General features: G+C 26.2%; 1 protein-coding gene across 5 annotated transcripts; it reads left to right on the forward strand.

The window, feature by feature from the left end:
* LOC101236235 (neuropeptide Y receptor type 6) lies at positions 1-26,272 on the forward strand. Of its 5 annotated transcripts, XM_065801068.1 has the most exons (4): positions 144-264; positions 3,032-3,082; positions 8,266-8,385; positions 24,573-26,272. In XM_065801068.1, exon 4 carries the CDS (start codon positions 24,609-24,611, stop codon positions 26,136-26,138), a length of 1,530 nt encoding a protein of 509 aa, XP_065657140.1. In that variant the 5' UTR covers positions 144-264; positions 3,032-3,082; positions 8,266-8,385; positions 24,573-24,608; the 3' UTR covers positions 26,139-26,272. The 5 variants fall into 5 exon arrangements, with proteins under 5 accessions (XP_065657142.1, XP_065657141.1, XP_065657143.1 ...); XM_065801069.1 differs by lacking the exon at positions 3,032-3,082 and having other exon boundaries at positions 88-264; XM_065801071.1 differs by lacking the exon at positions 8,266-8,385 and having other exon boundaries at positions 143-264.
* Positions 26,273-27,760: the final 1,488 nt, after the last annotated feature.

Here is a 27,760-nt window from a genome sequence, read left to right on the forward strand (position 1 = left end):
GCAGTAAAAACATAAATTATAAATTTCAGATGACTGTTGATTTTTGCATTGACAGATCTTTGCATTGACAGATCAACTTTTTTTTATAGATAAAAATATTTACTAATTAAATGTATTCCTGCCGATTAAAAAAACGTTACAGCGGAGATTACGCAGGAGAGAGTTAACATTTCTTTTATAATTATTCTTATGTGGTTTATTATCTCAATGTATCCATCCGCAATTAAAAATCATTGGAGTTGATGACAAAAAGAAAGATTCCTCGTAAGTACTATTATTATTTATACTATATATAAGTTTCCAATAACATTATTTTTTTTTTTTTAGTGTAAATTTAAATGTGCGCATCAGTATTTATTGATGTTATTTATCGGTCACGTTTATTTTTATTTTATTAGTACTTTTTTTTACAAAAACTTTGCACTTTTTATAAATTTCTATGATAAAATCACAAAAATAAATATTTTGTATAAAAATAAATGTAAAATAAATCTAGTTTTTACTTAAAAAAAACGGTGTCTGATTTCTTATTATTATCAACTTTTATTAATCACGAAAATACAAAAATAAAAACTCCAGGTTGAAAAATAACCGGGTTTTATTGTAAATTTGCATGTAAATTAACAATTAATTGTTTATTTACATTTATGTAAATAAACAATTGTTTATTTGCATACAACTTGTCTTGTCAAATAATGAATTAAAACTATCGTATCTCTATTCAATTTTATATCTACTTGTTCAATCAAAGCATAGTGTGTTATACTGACCATTTGCTCTATAAAGCTAAAAGGCTGATGAAATTAAAACGTATTTTTTTTTTTTTTTTGGTTACATCATACCGGGAAAAATCAAATACCTATAAATACTTATGTGTTTGTCATTAATTTTTTTGATAAGAAAATAGGGTAATTTTATTTTATGCAATTAGATTTATTGCAAAAAATGTTTAATTCCGGAATTCACCAAAACGTACTAAATACCTAATAATGTTTATCATTGAAAGTAAGGGAACATAAAAATTGTATTATTGTATACTTGTCATTATTCGGTTTGTAAAAGATGAGATTAAGTATTGTCATTGCTTCCTTTAAAGTGAAGCTTATGCATTTATGTTATTTTAACGTGGAAATCTAGCTTTAAAGGTTAGATGAAAAAAAAAGAAAAGAAAAAAATAAAGAACAACTTTTTTCAAAAGAAGCAGATAAAATATTTCTTGATCTTTGTTAAAAAAAGATTTTTCTGCAACAATTATCCAAGCTCATTGAAATAAATAAATCTAATCAATTATGTCTAATATTCCTTGATCTTTCCTTTCTTACGTTATCGAATTTTTTTTGCTTTCGTTATTAAACTTCAGTAACCACAAAACGTTTTTAAGACGTGTAAAAAACCTAATAATACGTATTAATACGTTTTTTAGATGTATTAAACATATCTTGTGCTTAATGGGATTTTAATTGGTTGTTTTTCCGATTATATAAATATTTAAATTTAATCACAAAATAAAAACTATTTTGCTTTTAAAAGCTAAGTAGTTTTTATTTATTGATCCATTTAAATAGAAAAAGGTCAATAAAATTTTTTTCAATAAATAGAAACACGCTATAAATAACTCTTATGAAAAGTTTTCTTTCCAACACTTTTAGGAATTTTTTTTTTTTACTATCGTGATAATTTTAAGTTGCAAAATTTTCAGAATAGTATAAATTTTTAATTTTATTTATCTGATTGTAAAAATGTCTGTTTCTCGTTTATCTGATTGAAAAAGTAATTAAAGTTTATTTAAAAGAAAAAGAGTTTTCAATTACTGTTAGTAGACGATCCTAATAAGTTTTGAAAACATTGATGAAAATGATATTAAACTCTTTTAGTAATAAATTAAGAGATAAACATCTCTGTAATTGATTATTAATTGAGGCTAAAAGATTTTTTATTAACTTTTTTTTTGATTAACAAAAAGTTGACGTTGTGTCATTTTGCAAAGTATCCTAGCAATTTCACAGCATAACCATGCACCTCAGGAAAAATATAATATAGTTTTTTTACATTAACAACGTCATTTTCCTATTTATTTATTTTTAGTTAATCTAACTTTTAAAAATCTTTTTATTAAAATTCTTTATTTAAATAAAACAAAAAAAAAAGACTAGTTTTTCGAGAATTGTTTAGACGGTGACGTATGCTGTAATTTTCAAAAATGATTTAACTTACTACAACATAACAACAGAACTTGAAATCAGCAAATCTTAAAAACTTTAATCAGTAAAATAAAACAAATTTGCTAATACTGTACTAAGTGTAAAAATATTACACGAAGAATACCTCGTGTGGAATGAGTATTTGGAGTCATTTTATCTTTCAATGAACTATTAAAAATGATTAAAATATCGATAAATTTCAATATATATTTGGAACTTTTAATGTATTTTTTTTGTTTAATACCTAAAATAATTTTTTTTTTCCTTTTTAATATAATGATGCACATTTTTTATCTAATTTATATGTATAATTTAACACGGCAAACATTGATAAATGACTTTATCTGAAGTATATATTTTCAAATAATAATATTTATATAATATTTTAATAATGAAAATAATAAAAACCATCCAGTTTTTTAAAATTAATAAAATATCCATTTACGCGATTAGACTTTTCTAATGATTTCAAATTATTCGCATGATATACAGCATTTTATATATTAGATATTTTTGTTATGTTTCTTAAAACATAACAAAAATATGCAATTTAGAAGTATAAAAAAATTTCATATTTTGGTAAATTATAAAGAATCTTTGCATAAAAACTAATAATGTTTTCAAATACTTACAGATTAAAAAAACAAAAATAAAATTAATTTTATATTATTCATGGCATGATTAAACTTTAATTTTCAAATATTGTTTTTTCCTGTCTTTAAAATTGAAAGTTTTTATGAAAATTTTTTTTAAATATTAACTCACTGCCCTTTACTTCTTTTGTAATGTTCTTTAATGTATTTAAAAAAAGTTTATATAATTAATTTTAGGGCAAGGTTAAGGCACATCCTCTAGGATATTACTTAGGAAAGCGCAGTGAGGTATAATTAAAATTTAAATTTCCATTATTAATTTTAGTGCTTTCTATTTATATTTTACTAATTTAAAATAATTCCACAAAGAAGGTCAAGATCATAACAAATAGGAAAAGTGCGTCACTTCAGACGTACTTGCTACTAAACACAATTAAGCAAATCAATAATTTTATTATTAAATTATTAGTTTAAAATTAACAGATGGATTTCAAAATTTTGATAAATAGCTTTTTTTCATATTATTTCTAGTAATATAGGATAAAATACAATTCTTCCCTAGGCCAGCTCTACGAGCCATTACCGTCGTTTCGAAGATTATTTTAATCTACCTTACTGCACCTAACAGAAAAAGCGAGGGGTGCCAACAGTCTCTTGGAAACATCTGAAAGTATTGGAGTAAATACAATAAATAGAATTACATTTCGAAAAATAAAAAAATAAAAAAATATTATTACTCGCTCAGTTAAGAATTTTTTTTTTTTAGAGTTGGTTCTCAATACAGTTCTTATCTGGAAAAAATGAATTGAACTATCTTACTACAGAGGTCGCCAGAATATTTTTTTACTTATAAAAGGTCTACTTGCTGCATAAAATTTGCATCAAATAAAAAACTAGCTACCTCTGCAATAACATCATTGAATTCATAAATCTTTGCAAACTGAATGAAACAAAAAAAAATTTGCATGCAAAAACTTTTTCTTTGACTTACTTTGGTTTTTTAATTAATTTGATATACTATTAGGGGAAAGTCTGGTAGCCTCGGACAGTGGACACTTGATGCACAGCTTAGACTAAAGAAACTGTGATTTAAGTATAAATATAGCATATTCAAAATATCTATCATAATATGCCGAAGCTTTTGACTGGGAGTACGTGATATTGTTTCCAACCATCAGAAGAGCAATGTATCATCTTATTTGATTCATATATTAATATATCAAATTTTTATGTTAACTAATAACTATTGATTAAAGATTTTTATTAACAGCATTTGTTTAAAAAAACTAATAACTTTTTATTAATTTTAATTTATAAACATTTGTTTAAAAAAAATATTTTTTAATGCTTCAATTCAATGGTTTTAAAACCAGTATTTGTAAATAAGGTATGATCGGATGGTATCGGACACATAATTAGAGGGTGGTTCCGGACAATTTAATCTGTTTACACATTAAAAATGAGCAACTTTTTAATATAAATAATTGTACATTTAATATAATACACAAATCATAATATTAGTTCATTTAATTCCAATAAAAAGACCTAATATTTGAAAAAAGAGTTTTTAAAATTGTTTATTTTCATTAGTAAAAAGCTAAATGATGACATTTTTGTTCCCATTTCTTATATATCAGAAGAGATTTTTAATAGTGATTTTTTTGAGAGTATTCCAATCTTAATTAATTATATAGGATTTTATTTGTATTATGCTTGTGTAACACGGCTACCGTCTAATTTTGAAACATGCTTTTTTTTTAACATTCTTTCTTTGATGTTTTGTATTTTATTAAGGTACACAGTAATTATTTGTTTGTTTCTAATTCAATAAATAAATGTGTCTAGTTTTAAACCATCTTTTAAAATTTTGTTTTCTGTTAGTACATGTATACAACTTATTTTTTCCTTAAGGGTCCGGGCTAATCGACTTTCCCCTGAGTTAAAAATATATAAGTTTAATGTAGAAGTTTGATTTTTATCATTAGCAGCTCAAAAATTTATCAAAAACATGCGTTTCTTAACCCTAAAATTACCCATCTTTAAAAATAAAATTGTAAAAAATTTTAAATAATTATGTTGTAATTAGAAATTACTAACCTAATTCCACAAAAAAGTTAAAACTCGAAAAAACTTTAAGAAGTGTAAATAAAATGCTATTTCCACTATGTGGACACACATTGCATCGGTTGAAAGCTGGTTAAGTGAATGTTGCAAAAAATGTAATAGTGAATAGTGCAAATAAACTTTGTGAAATGACCAGAAAATTAAAGATATTCTCACCTTTATTGGAAAGAAATAAAAAAGAAATAAAAATTGAAAAAGAGATAAAAAAAAAAATCTGTTCAAATAAAACAAAAAAGAAAAAGAAAATATTTTCTAAAATATTATAAGATTATAAAAAGCACTTTCTTTTTTTTGAATTCTAAAAGAACTTAAAGATTTCACTATATATTTGTATTCTTTTTGACAGGCGTTCCATATTATAAGTTCTAGATATGCTGATATACAATATTCTGAGATTCATGATATTCTGAGATTTGTTTGATTCTGAGATTCATGATATTCAATATTTTGAGATTTTGTTACATTTCCGAGGCAATTTATAAGTGTTATTAATAAATGTTATTCATTTATATATAAGTGTTGTTTAGATTTGATCTTAGATTGTACTTTTCATTTAATGAAAAGTTTGTTAGTAAAAGGTTGTTGTAAAGTTTATAAATAAGATACTGATAAATATTCATTTCAAATATCTTTTTTTTTTATTTTTTTCCTGTTTAACATGGTATAAATATTATTTTTACAATGCACGTTTAAATACATATACAATAGATGAGAATACATAAATAAATACTGAAAATTACATAATAATTAAAATAAAGTTGGAGCAGAGAGGGGCTCAAAGAAGATGCGGAAAAATTACATTAGAGCCCCTTTATAAAGACTTAAATACTATATCGTAATGGTATAAAGTTACCGTTAAAATAGTCAAAACAATTAAATAAAAAATAAACAAACAAAAAACGAAGAAAAATTAACCGTTAAAATAGTCAAACAAATACTAAAAATGTAAGTTTTTTCAATAATCACATTTTGAAAATTTCTTTTTTTGTTTGAAACTTAAACGAACTTAAGGACTTCACCATTAATTTATACTCCTTTTGACAGTCATTCCATATTCTGAGAACTTATTTTTTCTGAGGCAATTTATAATTGTTGTTTACTTTTGATCTTAGATTAAAATTTTCATTTATATCATTCGTATTCATTCAATATTCATTATAATATCATCATTTTCATATCTTTTATAAAAGGTTTTGCATGTTCACGTTTATGTTAAGAGAATATATTTCTGCAAGCGTGTATTTGTAGCCTACAAATTTTGTAAAAAATTTTTTCGCGTGAATTAGGCCAAAATAAATTTTAAGCTTTGTGTACTAACGTATGAGTGAAATCAATACATCACGCCAGTAGTTTTGGTAAGTTTTGTCTGGATTTGGAAAGACCAGGATAAATTTTTATTATAAATACTTCTACCTAGTGGGCATGCGCTGTCCGGGGAACGTCTGGATGTCCGTGAGACGTCCGAAGGACGTCCCGCGGACTCGTGTGCATTGGGTAAGTTTTTTTTTTATGAAACAGTATAATTAGTTTTCCCTAAAATAATTATTTATTTTATATAGTTCAATTTTCATATCCGTATTAAGTTATTTAATATCATTTTTATGAAGAAATAGAATTGTATCATCAGCAAAAATTATTGAATTCAGTTTTAATGATGTCATTAACATAGTTAAAAATAAGAGTAGAACAAGAACTGGGACGTCAGAGGAAAGGGTAGGTAGAATGTATAATCCCCAACGAAAACCTTATTCAAAAAAAGTGGGCAAATTGGGACTGTAGTAAGCAAATTTGGATCTATAATCGGCAAATGTCCAATAACGTTTTTTTCTTTTAAAGTCATTATTCGGCAAAAAACAGGTACATCACCTTCTCTGTAGGAACTCTTCGGAACGACCCTGATTGACTCTTGAGGATCCATGCATAAGTTGTTTAATATTCCGTAATGTATACTGTGCACATAATACTTTCTATTTGTCAACTTTTTATCCAGTTATAGATTTTGTTAATTACATTGTAATGCTTTATTTTATCTAAAAGAATGATCTACAGTTAAATGCTTCAGATAAATAAATATAAGCTCCTAAAGAAAATTTGCTTTTGGTAAAACCACAGTTGTTTGGTTTACTATTTCAATAATTTAATGTTCAGTCGAATGACTTTTCTGAAATCCGAGTTAAAATATGTTGTTTTTGGTAAAGTGTTCAAAGATTCTTATATATTATACACGTTCAAACAGTTTTGAAAATATAGAAAGAAATGATATTGGTTTATTATTTGTAATGTCCGAACCATTATTGCATTTGTAAATTGGAATTATTTTAGCTAATTTAAAAACATCAGGGAAAATACTGTATTTAAATGAGAGTTTTTAGTATATGAAATAGAGGTCTGTTTAAGCTTGTTTTATTAAAAATAACTATATTGTTACATTAGGGTGCATTGAAAAACAGAATTTTTTCAAAATTGCCTTGTATTAGCTCTAAATATATGCTATATAATAAAATATCACTGAATTAACAAAAAACTTCGAAATTAAAAATTTTTTAGAGTTGCCTCTAGTCCCTTGAACATTTTAGGGCCCCTAATATTCTGGGAAAAAAAAATTCTTCAAAAGTAGATCAACCTAGTACTCAAAATTTTATAAAAAGTTCAAAAATAATAATTGTTTTATAAAAAAACTTCAAAAAAAAAAATATTATTGAAAAACCTGTGAAAATGCACTTTTTTTATTTTTAGTTGAAAAACCATAGTTATTATGCAATGAAATAATAATTTTTACATAAAACAAATATTATTTTCAAACATTTTATAAAGTTTTGCTTCTTTTGAGTACCAGGTTGATCTACTTTTGAAGAATTTTTTTTCCCAGAATATTAGAGGCCCTAAAATGTTCAAGGGACTAGAGGAAACTCTAAAAATATTTTAATTTCGAAATTTTTTGTTAATTCAGTGATATTTTATTATATAGCATATATTTAGAGCTATTACAAGGCAATTTTAAAAAAAGTCTGTTTTTCAATGCACCCTATTGTTACATACTTTATCATACCCTGATGATTTATTTTTCTTTAAAAAAAATCAGCTACTTCAAATTCTTCACAGCTTAAATCGTTATTGTAATTGCATCACTTTGAGATTTTAATTACATTTAAAATGAGTCTGATGGTGGTATTATTTGATTAGCAAGTTTAGGACCAATGTTTGCGAAATATGTGTTAAATAAATATACAAATACTTGTACAGTTTTTGCATATTTTTTGAGCTTTTCAATAGCATTTCATTTTGAATATTAAAGGTTTGTTAAATTGATATCGTTTTTAAATTAGTATCAATTTTATTTTTAATAGCAATTCATCCACGCATTTCAAGAGCAATTCATCCACAGATTGGCAACTGCTTTAATCCTAATTTTTATATCCCCGTATGGAAAGGTTTCATTGTAGAGCTCTAGTAATTTGTTTAAAAAGGTATTAAAGGCTTCGTTAGTATCTTGACATTTATATACATTTCCCAGCTTTCTTGTTTTAACTTACATGATGATTTATTAGGATTATTAGTTTTTAGCTATAAATACTTTAATATATTTTTTATAGAAAATACACTAAATAATTCCATTAAATTTCCTCAATTTTTTATTGAAAATACACTAAGTAAGTATATGACAGCAAAATCTGCAAATGAGATTCCACAATTTCGCAGATTTCCATAATTTTTCTAATACTTGAGTTTTATTGACATCTGGATTTTAAAAAAATATTTAAAAAAAATTTATCTCAGGGTGTTTTAAAGTTGCAAACATGTTTATTAAAATTATAACAATGGGAGAAAAGTAAAAGTCTAGTAAAGCTATAGTTTTGTATGTCTATTTAAGGCGCTGTCATATGTAGGTAAGGAAAACGTTTTGACAAAAAACGCTCCTGTTAAAACGGTATTCAGATTACAAAGCTTATTTATAAGAGCTGACTTGCGCATTGAAGTTAGGAAAATAAATACCTTTTCTAGACGTTTCTTATTGCCTTAAATAATTATAAAGGTAGGCTGCGTTTTGGTTGTGAGATTGGTTTTTGGTAGTTAAGTTTGTTTTCGGCATATATCAACTTAGTTTCTCCGCGCAGCGGCCTTGCTCGGTAAGATTCGTGTTTCGGTGTTAAAGAGTTGAGAGAGGGTTGTACCACGAATAACAACTAAAAAATAAAAAATAAAAAACACAAAAAAAAATGAGTAGCCTCCTTGACTGTAGTGGCCCCCCTCGGACCTTGGGGAGGTGAAAAATCTAAAAAAAAAAAAAAAAAAAATATATGCTGCTTTTTGGTGAATAGACTTTTATACAAGTTTAAAAAAAGAAAATTTTTTTACAAGTAAAAAGCTACAACTAATTGTTTATTTTAGATTAAGATTTAAAGTCAATTGTTCTGTTGTCGCTCTTGCAATGTATTTATCAAGTTGTTACTTATTTATACTAACTGTTTATCTATGTTGTTTAGTTATATAAGCTTTAAACTTACACTATGTAAACTGCATACCTGATGAATCAACATTTTACATCAACATGATAACATTATATAAGATTCACAACTGATGAATCATTCATTACACTTTATCAACTGAATGTAATTAAATGATTTTTCTTTACATTACATTGCCAACAAGAGTCAATTTAAAATCCCTTAGAATCTTGATCCGTTTTTAATAACATTTTGCTAAATTTTGATCGAAACCATAGATCAGAAAAGTTAAAATACATATTAATGACGTTCTGCTAAATAATATGCTAAAAATCTACATAATTTTACACAACAATAGTTTTAAAGTTAATTAAATAGTTTAAGAACAATGATTTAATTATTAAAATATACGAATATATTATATTTGTATATTTTAATAATGCATATTATGTAAGTTTAGGGGAGGCAAAAATCCTGGATATTTTCAATCCCGGGATTTCGGAATTGAGAAACTTGACACCGGGAAATCCCGGGATCGAATAGTAAAAAACGCAATTGTAGAAAGTGAAGCATAAGAAGAAATAACGTTTTAAGTACTCATCAAACATTTAAAAATGATTAATTTATAATATAACTTAAATACTTTATTCATTAATGAAATTAAGTAATTTAAGTTATAAAACAAAACCTTAAAATGATAACACAATATAAATAAAAATAATAACTAAAAATAATATAAAAATGCGTGAATATATATGAGTCATATTCATTTTTGAAAGTACTACCCTAAAAAATCAAAGCGCCATTAATTTCATTGCTTAATTATCTTCAATTTTTTAAACATAAAAACCCAACGGCTGAGAGTGCTCGTTCGGACTCCACACTTTTTGGTCGAATAGATAGTATATAGTCATGTTTTTTAAAGTCAATCACATCTCCACTTTCAAATAACAACATTTGTTTTTGAGCTTTAAAAGTTATACTTTCTACCCTTGTAGGTTGTGTTCGTATTGCTGCCAATCCTTTTTCCATAACTTCATTTAATTGTTCACTAATTATTTTGACACTATTAACACATTCGTGGCTTGAAAAAGCCTGGTTCAACTAAACACAGCTATCACTACTCAAGTCTGTTGCTGTTGTTATGTAAATACTTTATCAGGTTTATCATAATTTTTTTATTTTGGGTACTTGTATTTGGTAAAAAAACTTCTGGGATTTTTTAAGAAGTAACCTGGCCATGAAGATATACTAAGCTTCTTAAAAGGTTTTTTTATTTTATCATTATACTTCGTATCATATTGTACAGAAATTGTACTTGTTCTTTCAACTACACTATATATTTGCTCTAGTACAATTTATTGACTGATAAACTTTAAACAATGGTTGTGCCACTAGCAAAGAAAATCTTCAAGGTTGGACAATAGGAAAAATACATGTTACATATAATGATACATGTTGCATATATTAATTGGCAAAAAAAAAGCAACCTGTTTATTTTCAAGAGACATCACATTAAAATATTACTTAACTTGAATAAATATCCGGTTTATTGGATTTAAATGAGTTATTATTTTTACCGGATTATTTCATGTAGGTTTAAGAATGGTTAACTTTGGTCACCAGAAAGATTTAAATAAAATTCCAACTAATCAACACTAGATTCAAAAAGAATATTCTATTTGCATGTAGTGGACATGGCAAATATTAAAATATTCAATAAACCCATTGTCTTCAAAAATAAAATAAAAAATTAGTACATTTTCAAAACATATCTAGATTTCCGGACCTACAGAATTTCAGACCAATAGATTAAAATAAAAAAAGGAACATTTTCTTTTTCTCAAACTTTTTCTCGGAATTTACTGAACCGAAACAAAAATAAAAAAAGAAGTACAAAGACTTGTTGTTGTAATCAGTGAATATTAGTTAACTCTTTCAATAGGATTTGATTTGTTTCTTCCTAGAATGTTTTTTTTTTAAAAAAAGATAAAAAAAGATTCGGTTTGTTTTTTTTAAAAAGAAGATTTGGTTTGCTTTTTTCTTAAGGCCTTTTAATTCAAATTTTATATAAAATACAAGTTTTTTTTTACTGCTTTATAAAAATTTTATGAAATAATAAAAAAACTTCATGTTATAAAAAGTCTTCTTGAACATTTTCTCGAAAATCTTGAAGATGCAAGTAAAGAACAGGGAGAGCGGTTCCACTAAAATTTTAAAACAATGGAAATTACCAAGGACGTCTAGATAAACATATGGTAGCAGGCTACTGTTCAAGCATTAATCAAGTTGAAACAAACAAGAGTTTCAAGTGAAAGTTTCTTTACGACTGAGTAGTTGTAGTAACTATTCAGTCGGAAAGAAACTTTCAGTTAAAGACTGAGTAAGCAAAATGTCTGTGATAAGTTTTTGTATGTAAATTACATGGCCGACAATGTTGTCGGCCCTGAACTAAACTCTTTTTTTTTTAATAAATCTAAAAAAGTTTGAAATTAGAAAAGATTTTTGATGTTTATGCTACAAAATTTTTGTCTTAAACTTTCAATTTTTTTTAATTTTAAAACATATGTCTTAAACATACTTTCAATTTTTTTTTTAATTTTAAAACATGTCTTATCAATTTTTTTATTTTAAACGTATCTGATATCATTTTAAACATTTCTGTTATTAACTTTTTTTTAATTTTAAAACATATATTAACATTGTTATAAATATCTGATGTTAGTTTTGATTTCGGCGTAAGAAAATTACTTTGTTTCGGCATACTCGGTTATATCAATTTTGTTTCGGTATATCTGGATATTTCCGGTTTTGTATCCTGATTTTAAAAATGATGGCTGACAAAAAAGTATTCTTCATCCGTTTAGTGCACCTTTTAGTGCACCTACGTTGCACCTCATAGGTTTCAAAGACTCTAACTGGTTGATAATATTTTTGTATCATTAGCTAGAGACTTAACTTGAATGCATTAAACCTTGAGATATTTTGGACGGCTCCATATGCATTTCTTCCTATATATTCCATTACGTGGTCATACTGCAAGCAATTATCATTATTAATTGCCTTGACAATAACTAATTAAATATACTATATAAATATTAAAATTTTTAATTTTTTAAAAATATAAGATTTTTAAAAAAAAGTTGAACTTGTAGCTCTACTTTTCTTTGTATTAATTTCATTTTAACTACTATTCCTTTAATCTTAACCCTTTTTGTTAACTAACCAACATAAACAAATTGGTGGATACATTTTAAAAAACTTAAAATTTCAACTGACAAAATTTTTTTTTTCTAAATAAAACTTATTCTTTTTTATAACAAGCTTTTATACAAATACTAAAAAATAACACCCTACTAGAAATATTAATAATGGAAACATAGTGTTCAGTCCAATATTAATAATGGACTGAATACTATGTTTTAACATAACTAACATATTGTACAGCCTCATTAATCTCAAAGTATGGTAAGCATTTTCTTGTCCCTCACTGCATCTGTCAATGGAACAAAAAGCATTTACAAACCGTAAATAAGTTTAATAAACTACATCCTCAAAAAGTTTTATCTTTTTACCTTCCTTTTAGAAAAATCAATTAGAACAAAATTTAAAAAATAAAGCCTTATTATAATTTTTTCTAATAATTACTTATTACACTGATCAACAAATAAAATTTTATTGTGCATATCTTGTTAACTAGGTGGTTTTTTAAAACAAATTAAATATTCTGATTTCAAATATGCAAACCATTTTTCACCATCACGTCAAGTTGTAAAGATATTTGGGTTCAAATCTTTAGTATTTAAGGTAAAGTCCCTAATATTGTCGAAAAAAAAGTTATTCAAAAGTATGTCAACCTGGGTCTCAAAAGAAGCGTATTTTCATAGAGATTTAAAAAATGTTATTTATTTGTAATAGAAATAAGTATTTTTTGTATTATTGCTGAATAACATTCTGTTGAAATTTTTTTAAGTCTTTAGCATTTTTTTACATAATTTTTTTGTCAATAAATTTTAAGGAAAAATATTTATGTTTTCTAAAATCAGCATATTTAATTTGTTTTAAAAAATCACCTAGTTAACAAGATATGGACAATAAAATTTTATTTGTTGATCAGTGTTATTACTATTTTTTACAGTTACTATATAATTGTTTTTACTATAATCTGCTAGTTATTATAATTTTTTTGTGTGTTTATAGTTTTTGTAACTACTATTAGTTTGTGTTTACTATTAGTCATGTTCTTGTAAATAGCTGATGTCCTTTGATCACACGTTTTTATAGATCGTCCTTATCAAGCAATAAAAAAACAAATATTTATAATAAAAAAGTTTTGGTTTTAAACATTAGAATAAGGATATATAAATATAAACAAAATAAGTGATGCAAAAAGCAAAACATTATAAATTTCATATATTTAAATACAGTATAAATATCTCAATTTAACTTAACAAATATTCTACAATCAAATATTAGTTGAAAAGATTTAGAAAGACAAATAATGCTAAGAACTTCATTAACCGGTAAAAAATTTTTCTATATTGTCACTATATAGGTTTACATGCGACAGTTTCATTAATTGAGAATTCACTTAACGAAAAGTTATCAAGCATTACAAATGCATGGGTAGATAGGCCAAAAAATATTTGTTGATTGAAATTCATAGCAGTATAATAAAAAGAAAAGTGAATGGAATTCTTACAAGTAACCAATTATTTTTGTTATATTCAAGAGTATATGTATATGTCATACATTACGTAATATGCATATATTATCATGAGATGGCTCTGAGATTTCTTATTTTTGAGAGATTTCCAGTTTTGTAAATTAACTAAAATTAATTGAAACAAAAATTTTTTTTCCGTTTTCATAACGTGCAGTTACAGATGTAGATAAAGATCTATATGTAGATAAAGTCATATGTCAATAAAGACTTTTGCTATGTGCTATAATAATGATTAAGAAAAAATAAAGGCGTTAAGATCTGTTTGTAAAAGTGTTTTTTTCTTTTTCCAAAGTAGAATAGTCTTTTGCATTTTTTGATTACAAGAAGATAAGAATTAAAAGAACGGCATCTTATGTTCGTTTAAATAGTTTATTGCAAACAAAAACCGTAACTGGCTGCTACGTTGCCAAACAAATTAATTTTGAATTAAATCCAAGCAACTATGGCAGATTGATTACTGCTTTGGATCAATTGGGCCGAGGTTTGATGCCAACTTTTTTGCGAGACATTTTTGCGGAAGCCGGCGGAAGCTTCCTTATTAAATGCTCTTCCGCGGTGTTTTTAGTTTGTGCTATGTGACGTAATATCGCCCAATTTAACTTTCAGCTTTGAACATTCATACCTTAAGGAATAAAAAACTTTTTTTTTCGGAGCATATAGCCAATTCTTTTTTTAAATAATACTGTAAAAATAAGTTCAAAAATTGTCTATATTTTATTGAAAATAAGATTATCTTTTTTAATTAATTTTTATCATATATATATATATATATATATATATATATATATATATATATATATATATATATATATATATATATATATATATATATATATATATATATATATATATATATATATATATATATAGCGAAAACTGGGGCAAAATGGTTCTTTGCAAGTAGACCTTGTTCTGAGTGTGGAAACTACTAAATAATGATCGATTTTGAAGTATCATGTGACAAAATGCCACCATCAATTGCATTAGTTTAAAACTTTAGCAAAACTTGTCTTGACTTAATAAATATGACTTAAAATGAACTAATTCGATCTAATTTAACCGTGTTATATGATGCAGAACTTTATTATTTCATGTGATGCGCTGAAGCTCATATTGCATTTAACTTATATAGAATTAAGTATTATTAAAACTTTTGAAATTTGAAACGTGAACTTTTTTTAGGTGTGGCACTGTTTTTAGCAATATACCACCAGTGGGGCATAATGGGGTATTCCCCATTTTACCACAAGTGTTTTTAAATAAATTTTAGAATAATTACATATGACATTTTTGTGAAAATGAAATAATTTTTTTATCCTGAATACATTTGTGTTTCATATATATGTATATATATATATATATATATATATATATATATATATATATATATATATATATATATATATATATATATATATATATATATATATATATATATATATATCAGGAAGTTGCATCAACTATATTAAAAAATTAAAAAATCATGAAAAGAATTCTTTGGAATTAGGATAATTTTAGATTGGTCATTTGTTTTAATAATTTTTTAAAAGGTACTTATTTCATGTCTGCATTTAGAAATTAATTCAGACTTTTTATGTAGTAAATTTTCTTTATCTAAATGAGTAATGATTTCAAACTTTTCTCGCAAACATAGGTATATATTTTTTGGAAATGTTATTATAGGTAGGTACAGTTTTTAGAATAGACCAGTTTAATTTAAAACTAATATTTTTTTCTTTTAGTTGTCAAATATATTTTGACAGCATAGTCTCTTTTGAGTATTTTTTATGTTTAAAAGATTGTTTGTGGTTGGCATAGCGTTTTTTTCATTTGCCCTCGGTTAAGTCAATATTCTGTTTATCAGGGTTTATTTTGTGAGAAAACAATGCATTTGTAAATAATATTTTTTGATAAGCATTTGCCATTCATAGGGTAGTCAGTTTTTTGCTTGCAATTACAACTTTCAGTATTTTTTTCTTTGAGAAATTCATTTTTATAATCAATGCAAAATTATAGCCTTTTATAATTCAATATTTTCTGTACAGCTATAGCTCACTTTAATAGTGTTTTTGTTAAAAAATTTTGTGCAATTTATTTGAGGGAGGGAAATGTTTTTCTATTAAAGTTTAAAAACGCTTTTCCAATATTTGTTGAAACATTTTTGCTGTATGGAGGGTTGAACCAAATTGTATTTCTATTTCGGTTTTTTACAATTTTTGTTACAAATTTTAGCTCAAAATTTTTAAAACCGCTTTTTTTAAGAGCATCTTCATACACACGTTTGAAAGAGTTAAAAATATTTTTATTTGAAGAGTTTTGATTTAGTCTATTGTTGAAATAGGAATTTGTTTTAAGATTTGAGGGGGATGATTTGAATTTATATCAGTATAGAATAATTATTCATATGGTTTTTTATAAGGCCTATAAGAATATTCCGAGAGGTTAAATGTGACATCAAGAAAATTCACAATTTTAAAATTAATGTTTATTTTAATTTGGAAGCCAATGTTTTTGAAATTTTTTTCTGATTTTCCGAGCTGATTTTTTTTGCATTATTATAAAACATCGCGATACAAACCTATATATATATATATATATATATATATATATATATATATATATATATATATATATATATATATATATATATATATATATATATATATATATATATATATATATGTATATATATATATATATATGTATATATATATATATATATGTATGTATGTATACATGTGCCATTGGCTGTAACTGAGTGGTTGTGGATTCATTATTTTCTTAACTGGAAGATGTGGATATAAACAAGCGACATGTTAAAAATATCTGGAATTGTAACAGAACAGGTATGGGAGGTACATGCTAGCCATGATGATCTTTACTAGTAAAGGAATGAAACCAGAATTAATGGATGAAGCACCACCAGTTTTCTGGGCTAAATGTTACTCAAGCGGATGGATTCAAAAAGAATTGTTTATTGATTGGTTATAAAAATTTTTTCAACATTCAGGGGTTAAAATAAGCTCTCTGGTTCTCCTTATTTTAGATGAACATAAGTCTCACTATAAAGTATTGAATTGATTAACATTACGAGAAAGAATGATATAATTCTTCTGCGTTTGCCTCCTCATTGCACGCATCAAATGCAGCCCTTGGATTTGGCTTTTATGAAGTCACTTAGTACTTATTATTACCACAATCTCAAGAAGTTATTGAGAACAAGTCCTAGGCGCGTTGTCATTAAAGTTTTTTGGCTTAGCCTATTTGGAAGCTGCCACAATGACAAATGCCATAAACGGCTTTCAAAATGTAGGCATATGGCCAGTTAATGGAAATGTTTTTTCTGAAGCGGAAGGAATTATTTCTAGGAGCGAAAACTACTAATATTAATTTCGTTTAAACAAACCCTTATATTGATGGCTATGACATGGCTGTTACTAACTATCTCTGTGCTTCTGTGACCCATGTATCTGTAAGTACTAATCATCCAATGGTACCTACAAAATATCTGCTTTTAGTCGTAATCTGAATGTTTCTAACGTCCATACAAATGCTTCTACAAGCCAATCATCTGATTTTACCAGCATAATGTCCACTTCTTCCAGCATTTTAACCAGTTCTACGAGCAGTGTTAATACCACATTTTAATGTTTAGACATTCTTCCTGATGAACCTACTGATGGAGAAACAAGCTATACACATGTATAAACCTTAGAGATACATTTGAAAATGTATCTCCTAAGTTTACCATTTCAATACCAAAGCAGCCAATACAAAGGAGACTACCAAGACAGGAAAAATTGCAATCCTGACCTCCTCTCAATGTAGAGCCTTGCTATAAGTCACGCTGTGAAAAAATGAGCGAAATCCGTCAAAAAAAGGAAAAAAGCTCAATGACAAGTATGCTTAGGCATATATGAAAAAAACGAAATTGCTAAAGTAGATAGATAAAGCACTGCATCTAAAAAAAGAAAAACGGTAAAAATTTCAGTGGAAGACACTTCCTGTTTTTACTGTTAAGAAAATTACTCGACAAGTGTTGAAAGTCAGTTTTCTTAAAGTGATTGCTACAGTTGGGCACATTATTAGTGCGCTGGTTTAGAAGAAAAAGAGAAAAGGCCAAGTTTTACTTGTGAACAATACCTAAAATCTACAAGATATGGTATTGTTATACAGTATACCCCGTTTTGCCCCTAGCATGGGCAAAAAGATTTTTTTCCAAAGATTTTTAAATGCTAAATAATTTTTTTTATTTAATGCTATTGACTTTTTCTTTTGTCAGGCAATTTTTTTGTGTTTTTATTTTGTCATTTAAAAAAAGTTGTTTTTATTTTAATTATTTTTTCCAGTTTTTCGATGAATTTTCCTTAAACCCCGGTTTAGCCTATATATTTATATATATATATATATATATATATATATATATATATATATATATATATATATATATATATATATATATATATATATATATATATATATATATATATATATTTGTAATGTGTTCAATTAAACATATGTAATAGGATGGGGGTCGAATACCATGCTTTTTTAAGTTGGGAAGCAGCCAACTTTTATGGCCAAAAATTTAGAGCTGGCTGCGGTTTTATCTTTAATTTTCTTTTTCTACAGCAAGCGTACGCATTACAAGACAGTATAATTTGTTGATCATAAGTAAGTTGCTCATTAGAAAGGAACAGCAGTGGTGGTGATGTAACAGTACAAATTTTCCAATCAATCATACCTTGCTGCATTTCAGAGTAATGTTGTTCTTGTCAAATGTTCGTATTCCATCCTTTGCTATATTTTTACCACATCTTTTGCTTAAATTACTTTATCAACTGAAATCCTACAAATCATTTGATCGCTATTACTATCAGCAGCCAGAAAAATATTTTCTGGATGCAGGAAGTAGCAATCATTTTTCATTAAAGGCAAGATATTCAACTGATCTGGTTTATCCAGTTCCTGGTACAAATGCAAATAGTAAAATAAATTTCTGGCATCACTTTGACAAGAAGAATTTCACTTTAATGCAAAACCAGATTTCAGGACTTGGTTCATGACCAGCTTGCAATGCTAAGCATGCCTTTGAGAAAAGCAATTGATCTCAACTTTGGCCTTTTAATTTAATAATTTTATTAGTATTCCCAACCTTTCCTGATACTGGTAAGAAGTTAGCTATAGGCAAGTCTTTGGAATATTAACCAAGAACTGATGAAATTACAATTGAGGAAGACAAAGGACCTGTAGTAGTTCCACCATCCACTGTTGCAAAGTACTTTCTAAATGGGATCTCATTAAAATATAGTAAGCGCACAAGCAAACTAGTCCCTCAGCACTCTGAAGCATTTACCGACGTAACATCCCGCCTTCCATCAAAATTGATACATAATAGTTTCATACACCTCTCATTATTATGCTCAACATTAACATTCTTCTTGCTTTACACAATTCCTTTTATTTGTTCCTGTTTTGTACCGAAGAACAATCACCGTCTTTATCACTTGCTGAGTCACTATCGAATAATTTAAACTCGTTGTCGCAAGTATCATTTGTTTCTAACTCACTTTCCTCCTATGCTGTCGTTTCTGTCCCCAGATTCAACGAATATTCTTCTTTATATTTTGTTAAAGCATGCTTTCGTTTTTGTCTTGTTTCAAGTTTTTTGGTTGTTTCTTTCTGTCAATTGAATCTATCACCATTTCTTGACGGTTTTTTGATTACTCCTATAACTCAAATCAATAGCAGGGACTTTTTTTGCTAATGTCATTTGCAGTTAGTTTATTCTTTCACTCCAGTATCATAACATTTACAAGTACAAATAGTTTTTGAGAAGAACTATAATTATTATTTAACGTTTCTGACGTTTGCTTTAACTTAATTCTTTGTATACTAACTGCAATACTCTGTAAATCAATAGATGGAATACTCGCTTTTGTACAAATTTCTTTTACTTTAATTGCTATTATTTTTACTCTTTTAAACAATAATTTAGGTTCGGTATCATCAGTCTTAAGGCTCCATAAGCATCCTCGTAAGTTGGGATTTGTCGCTTAGGGAGCTTGGCTACAGCTCCAAACACAGAGTGTTCTGCAACACTTATTGTACAAATTGTTTATATAATGAAATTTATTGTTACAATTCAATTAAACCTAAAATATAAAATATAAAATATATATAATATAAAATATAAACCATAAAGTATATTATTTAGTTTGAAGTCAAGCAAAGTAATATGTAATTGTAAAAGAGAATCATCAAATATGTTGTTACATTGAATTATAATAACAAAGAATAAATAAATTTATTTTGAGGACTCTTTGCTATACTAATGCAGTTCAGTGTTCATTTTAAGTTGTAATAAAATCCATGATTTTGAAACTTTTATTTGTAAACGAGTTTTTCCGCGTGACGCATTTACATATTTTTGTCACTAGTTTGTACATTTTTCACAATCAACATTTCACGACATTCGTGACATACGCTAGCTGTTGCTTTTCTTGTTTAGTGACGCGTTACGCATAATCCATACGCACCCAAAGTTAAAGTATTCTAAAATTTCACTCATTTTTAAGAAAAAGAGTACTAAATATTTGAAATTAAAAAAATAATAATAACTATAATTAACTTCGTGACTCTAATACTCTAGTGCTAAATTTGATCATTTATTTAATTTATAAGAAGAATTTTTGACATCAGATAAATTTTTTTAAATGGTTTAAATTTAAGATTTTCATAAAATATTAAGTAATAATTAAACGAATTAAATTTTACTTCAAAAGCTGCAGAATAAGAAAACTTTAGAATAAAAAAACTTGCCGGTCAAAAACCACGATGTCTAGATGAGAGAAATGTTGTCAATCATTCTGTTGATATCTTTAAAAATTTCATCACTCAGAAGATAAACTTGCCAAATTTTGGAAATAAGCAACTTTAACTTCATGTAATAGAGTGCCTTTAGGTAGTATTACGATATATTTCCTGATTCTTGTCTAAATAACGATAAATTTTAAAGTTAATATTTGACTGAGACATACGCGCCCATAGAAATTTTTATAGTAACAATGCTGCCTCATGTTTAAAATTATGGTATTTAATGTAACGAATATAAAAATTATTAAAATTGGCAAAAGCATGTGTAATTTATAAAAATAATGATTTGATAAATATTTTTTAAATATGATTTTAATCAAAAATTCTTAATTATAGACTGTATCTGTACTTTCTGTATTTTCAAAAATCTTTAATTATAGACTGTATCTGTACTTTCTGTATTTTCAAAAATATTTAAACGTGTTATTTGTAATAGAATTTATAACCATTTTAATGAAAATAATTTGTTTTACACAAAACAGTTTGGTTTTTGCAAAAACCATTCAACTGAACACGTAGTAATTGAAATAGTAGACCAAATTATTAAAGGATTTGAAAATAATAACTTCACTCTAGGGTTATTTATCGCCCTATCAAAAGCATTTGATACGGTTGATCACCACATTCTTTTAGAAAAAATTAAACACTTCGGAGGGATAAATAAAACCTATGATTGTTTAAAAAGCTACCTCAGTAAAAGAAAACAATATGTTATTAATAATGAATGTGGAGAACTAAAAATTATATGTGGAATCCCACAAGGGTCAAATTTGGGTATTCTGCTGTTCTTGATTTATCTAAATATAATGATATTTGTTAAATAAAATAAAAATGTTTGCTGACGACACAAACATACTCCTTTTCAGACAGTGAAATTAGGCAATTTTATTCTGACATGAAATTTGAATTAAGGAATGTCAATGGATAGTTTAGAGATAATAAACTCTCGCTCAATGTAGAGAAAACAAAACTTTCTTTCATAAAAAATCACAAGATAAAAACTTTTTTTTTAAATTATTTGATTTTAAACGATAAACTAATTGGAAAAAAAAAATTCAATAAAATTCTTAGGAATTCTTATTGATGAAAATTTATCATGATTTTTCTACATAAATCATAAATTAATTAAAACAAATTAGTAAAACAATTGGCTTGATGTACCAAATTTTTTTATACGTAAAATCAGAAAGTTTGAAACTACCCGGTGGGCATGCGTCGCCCGGGGGTCGTCAGTCAGACGTTTTACGGACGTCTAGACGTCCGTAATACGCCCAATGGACGTTCCCCGGACAACATGTGCCCACTGGATAATTTATTTTGGTCTAATACTATGTTTCATTTACTATTCCAATATTACATTGGCTCAACCAACAAAATTTAAAAAATATTTTCTCCACAAAAACATGCATGCAGACTTAAATAAAAGAAAAATATATAAACAGGAAAAACGATTAATGAAAGATTTAAAAATAATGAATAAAAAGGGGAAAGTCGGGTAGCCCCGGACGGCGAGTAACTCCGAACACATGATGTACAGCTTAAACTAAAGAAGATATGTGATTTTAAATACTGCAAAGGCCTTATTTGAATGAAAAAATATTGCATATGCAAAACATATATCATAATATGCCGAAGCCAAAAGAGCGAATTAAAGCGAATTAAAACCAGTGACTTAAAGAATACTTTAATTTACTAATTTTAAAACTAGTATTTGTGAATGAGGTATGATCGGACACATGTTTGTAGGGTAGTTCCGGACAACTTTATCCATTTACATATTGAAAAATGAGCAACTTTTTTATATAAATAGTAATACATTAAATATAATACACAAATCCATAATAGTAACTCATTTAATTCCAATAAAAAGACGTAGGATTTGAAAAAAGTGTTTTTAAAGTTTTATTCTCATTAGTAAAAAGTTTATGTTTGTATTTTTAAATGATGGCATTTTCATTCCCATTCCTTACATATCAGGTGGGGGGGGGGGGGGTAGAGTTTTAAAGGCAATTTTTATTCTAAAATGTGTTGAGAACAGTCCAATGCTAATTAATTATATACTATATTTGTGTCACACGGATAAAAAAAAATAAAACTATTGTTAAACTATGTGTTCAGGGCTACCCTCCCATTTGAAACATGTCTTTTCCTAACATTTTTTCTTTTAAGTTTTGTATATCATTAAGGTACACAATCATTTTTTAGCTTCTAATTCGATATATAAATGTTTATACTTTTAAAAAACTCTTTTGACATTTTGTTTTCTAATAGTATATGTGTACAACCTATTTTTTCCATAAGTATCCTTAAGTATCCGACTTTTCCCAAATAACAAAAAACTTAAATGATAGATTTACCAAAAATGTGAACAAAAATTATTTTTCTAGAATAAACCAATAGAATACTTTTAAATTGTCAATAATTAGTAGCAAGTATTCAGAGTTTAAATACGATAAAATTGTTAAACTTCTTTAAGTTTCGAATAAAAAATGAAATTTTTAAACTAGATAAATAATTCCATTATTCGTAGTTTTTATTTTTTTGATTATCTCTTTTTTTATATTTAAAAGAACTTGTCAGTATATTTTAATGACTATTGTTAAAATTATATTAATACTTTTTACTTTCTAAACTTAATAAAAATATTTATGTAAGCTTTTATTTTACTTTCTTATTATATGAACAACAAATATTTATATAATAATAAAATGATATTATTTTAGATTATTTTAGCAGATTAAACCTTTTTTGATTTTTTGCTATAACTGATTGTTCCTTTTGCTTACAAATTATTCTTTCTTTGGCTTAAAAATGCCTAAAACTTATAGTTTAATTGATAAAATTTTTACAAAACGCTAAATGTTTTCAATTCAGAGAATCCTTTGAACTTTATTAGACTTAAGCAAAATTTATTAAACAGTAATATATTTATAAGATGAAATATCGTTTTAAAAATAATTATATATATATATATATATATATATATATATATATATATATATATATATATATATATATATATATATATATATATATATATATATATATATATATATATATGTATATATATATATATATATATATATATATATATATATATATATATATATATATATATATATATATATATATATATATATATATATGTTTATTTTTACAATTTTCAAGTCTACAACTCTTGAAGCGTATTTACAAAATTTCCATCCTTCCTTTCTTTTAAATATCTATATTTAAAAACTACATTTATATTTCTAAATAAAGAAAACATCCCATTTCTCGATGTGGGTTGTCTTTTTTTCTTTTGCTTTATAATTCTGCAGAAACAAATGGAGTTTTTATAGAACATTTTTTAATCACCTGTTCTTATAACCTTACTGATCTGTCTCGCTTGGCTATAATCGGAAGAGTTTTAATATCCTATTGGAGTTGCGATGAATTAGTCTATTGAAAACAAATTTAAAAAAAAATACTTTAGCTGTTTGCGATTTTAAAACAAATAAAAAATTTAGATAATTCAAGGTCTTAAGGTTTTTTGAAGAAAGATATAAACTTTTTTTTATTAATATTAAGGTTGCTGTTATCTTAATAAAATATTCTAATATTTCAGGTATTTTACAAGATCGCGTTTTACAGTTAACACGACATGTTATTGAGTAATGGAAGTTTTGATCAAAAACCCATGGATTTGTTTAATAACTCTTTAAACAATGGTAATTTTACCGGGAATGAAATTGTATACACTAAAGACACTTTATTATTATTTCATACAATGTATGTTCTAGTGATGTGCTTTGGAATATTTGGCAACATACTAACTTGTTCTGTTATTTTATTAAACAAATCTATGAGAAAGTCAATTCACTTTTATACTTTCAACTTAGCAGTATGCGACTTAATGATACTGTTTGTTTATGTTCCAACACAAATGATTTATATACAACATCAATTACACTGGACACTGGGTTTTGCTATGTGCAAATTAACTTACTTGGTACTTCCAGTGTCTTTGTTTAGCACAATTGGTACTCTCTTGGCAATAACTATTGACAGAGCACGAGGTTTAATTCAACCGTTTAAATGGCGCGCTGACTCAACACGTTATTCTAAGTTTACTATTTGTGGTGTTTGGCTTATATCTTTGCTTGTAAACACTCCTTTATTTATAACGTCAACAATCCGAACAAACACAGATAAACTTATTTGTGCAGAAAAATGGCCTAGTTTATCGTCTGAATTAATTTATTGGAATATCATGTTTGTTTTATCATTCGTTATACCTTTGTTAATTATAATTGTGGCACATATTGTAATGATTTACGTCATGATGAAGGAAACCAACTCTGCTCACAGAGAACAAAATAAACGCGTAATAAGAATGCTGGTAGCATTAGTAATGATTTTTTCAATTTGCACAGGTTACCAACACGTTTACTTTTATTTGTCAAATTTCTACAACAAATTTTCTTTAAATACATGGAACTTAATGTTTGCTTCGTCAAACTTTGTAGTGTCATTACAAGCTGCGCTAAATCCTGTAATCTATGGTACCTTACGTCATGACTTTAACAAGGCTTTTCTTTACATAATTTTAAAAGTATTAGTTTTTTTCAAACTCCATAAGGAACTACCGCGAGATTTTCTTTCAACTAATTCAACAATTTCAGGAACAAATCTAAAAGATACGTTTCGGCGATCTACGTTTATCAGATTGGTTAAACGACAGGTTAAACGTCAAGAATCTATGAGTGACTTTCAACTAACTGAAGAATACTTGGACGCATCATGCAATGAAAAAACAAGCAAACTTGTAAACAACAATCCAACAAATAATATTTCAGAACATTTCAGAATGGAGGCAACATATATTCTAAACAACCAAAACTATACGACTCTTTCAAAAATGAATAGTGTGAGTACTTTGTGCGTAGATATCGATAACACAAATAATTACCCATTGAACGGGTTTGGTTTAACTTCTATAAACATTGACAATAATAAACCACTAGGTTGCTATCGATCTAAAAGTCAAGAATTATTGTTGACACCAGAAATGATTTTACTACGTTCATCTAAAGTGAAACATATCGATGAGCTTAACACTTACACTTTAGAAGAAATGCTTCCAAATTTAATCAGCCGGTATCTAGAGGAGAGCAAAGAATCAATAGTTTAATAATGTATGTATACTGGTTTAAATTATATATATTATATATTCATAAAGCATAGGAACTACATAAGCAAATTTAAACTCTAATAAAAAATGTAAATAAAAATAGATTAAATTATATAATAAAAATTATATGCATATTTCAAATGTCTTTTGATTTTTCGAATTAAAAGTAACTATTTTCTAATAAACGCGTTATTTTTTTTACACCAGTAATTAGTAAGTAGTACCTGCCCCCAGAGTTGAATCCAGCATTTTTCATTGTTTGAGAAAGCTAACCTTTAGATATGGAGCAAGCTCCAAACATTTATATGCTTATACTTATGTCAAATAAGTATATTTTGAAACAAATTGATTTCATTGGAGTCTGGGATCAAAAAAGCATCAAAATTTTTTTGAAAATCAAAGTAATCTTTTTCTCCTGGGAAATATTTTTGTAATTTTACTCGTAATTCTTTTAACAAATTTAGTCAATTAGGTTTATGATTCTAAGCTTAAAATAACAAAAAATACATTTACTAAATAATGAATAAAATGTTATAAGTATAAATAAGTTGTATACAGCCCCTGGCCAAATTATTAGACGAATAAATTATGATTCATTGGGCAAATTATTAGACGTGTTATAAGATTCTATGTAAAATTTTAATTATTACGTATTTCTATATAACTTTATTGTTTCTACTAGATATTTATCTATTATCCATTACTTGTTAACACAAGTTGTTTTTTAAAACGTCATCATAACAAAAAACATATGTACTTTGATACTATTTCATATCTTTTATTTAGTAAGTTTTCTCCTTTATATGACAATATATGAAATTTCTCGCGGAGACAAAGGTTGCAAACTTTAGATGCTTGATTGTAGGCTTACATCGTGCTATTTTTTTCCATGTAACAACAGGTTTTATATTTTTCGATTTTAGCTTCCATATTTCTTTGGAAAGTTCAGTGTCATTTTTTTATTTGGGTACATTGAAAGATTTAAAAAGTTTTGCATATCTTAATTTAAATGTGGCTTCACTTATACCGAAATAAACTTTATCTTTGAATTGAGGATCTCCAGAATTTACAGTGGCTTGGTATACGATATTGTTAGAAAGGCATTGGTTATTTAAGGGACAAATTTTTTTGTCTATGCAGTTGCATTGTTTTTATGTTTTATTTTTATCGATTTGTAAAATTTTATTGTTATGTGCATTTATTAAAGACTTGACATTAGGCATGCAACTATAGCTAACTTTAATATAATTTCGATTAAAAATTTTATGAAGCCTGTGTCCTACTGGAAAGTGTTGGTCAATTAAAGCTAAGAAGCGATTTCCAATTTTAGTTTCAACATTTTTGCTAAACGGGGGTTGAACCATATAATTTTACGTTTGCGATGTCTTTTTTGATTTTTTTTTATTTGCGGTTGGTAAGTGAGTTTTGAATTGTATCCTGGTTTACGTAAAGACTCTTCATACAGAAGAATGGAATTATTGAACACAGTTTCATTTACTGCCATAGTCGATAATTTTAACTCAATAGTGCGAGGGATTTCTTTTATTATATTAGGTGGATGGTTTGAATCAGAATGAACATACATAAGTTGTTTACTAGGTTTACAATATGGTTAATAAGAA

This window comes from Hydra vulgaris, chromosome 07, assembly GCF_038396675.1.
Source record: "Hydra vulgaris chromosome 07, alternate assembly HydraT2T_AEP".
NCBI lineage: Eukaryota > Metazoa > Cnidaria > Hydrozoa > Anthoathecata > Hydridae > Hydra > Hydra vulgaris.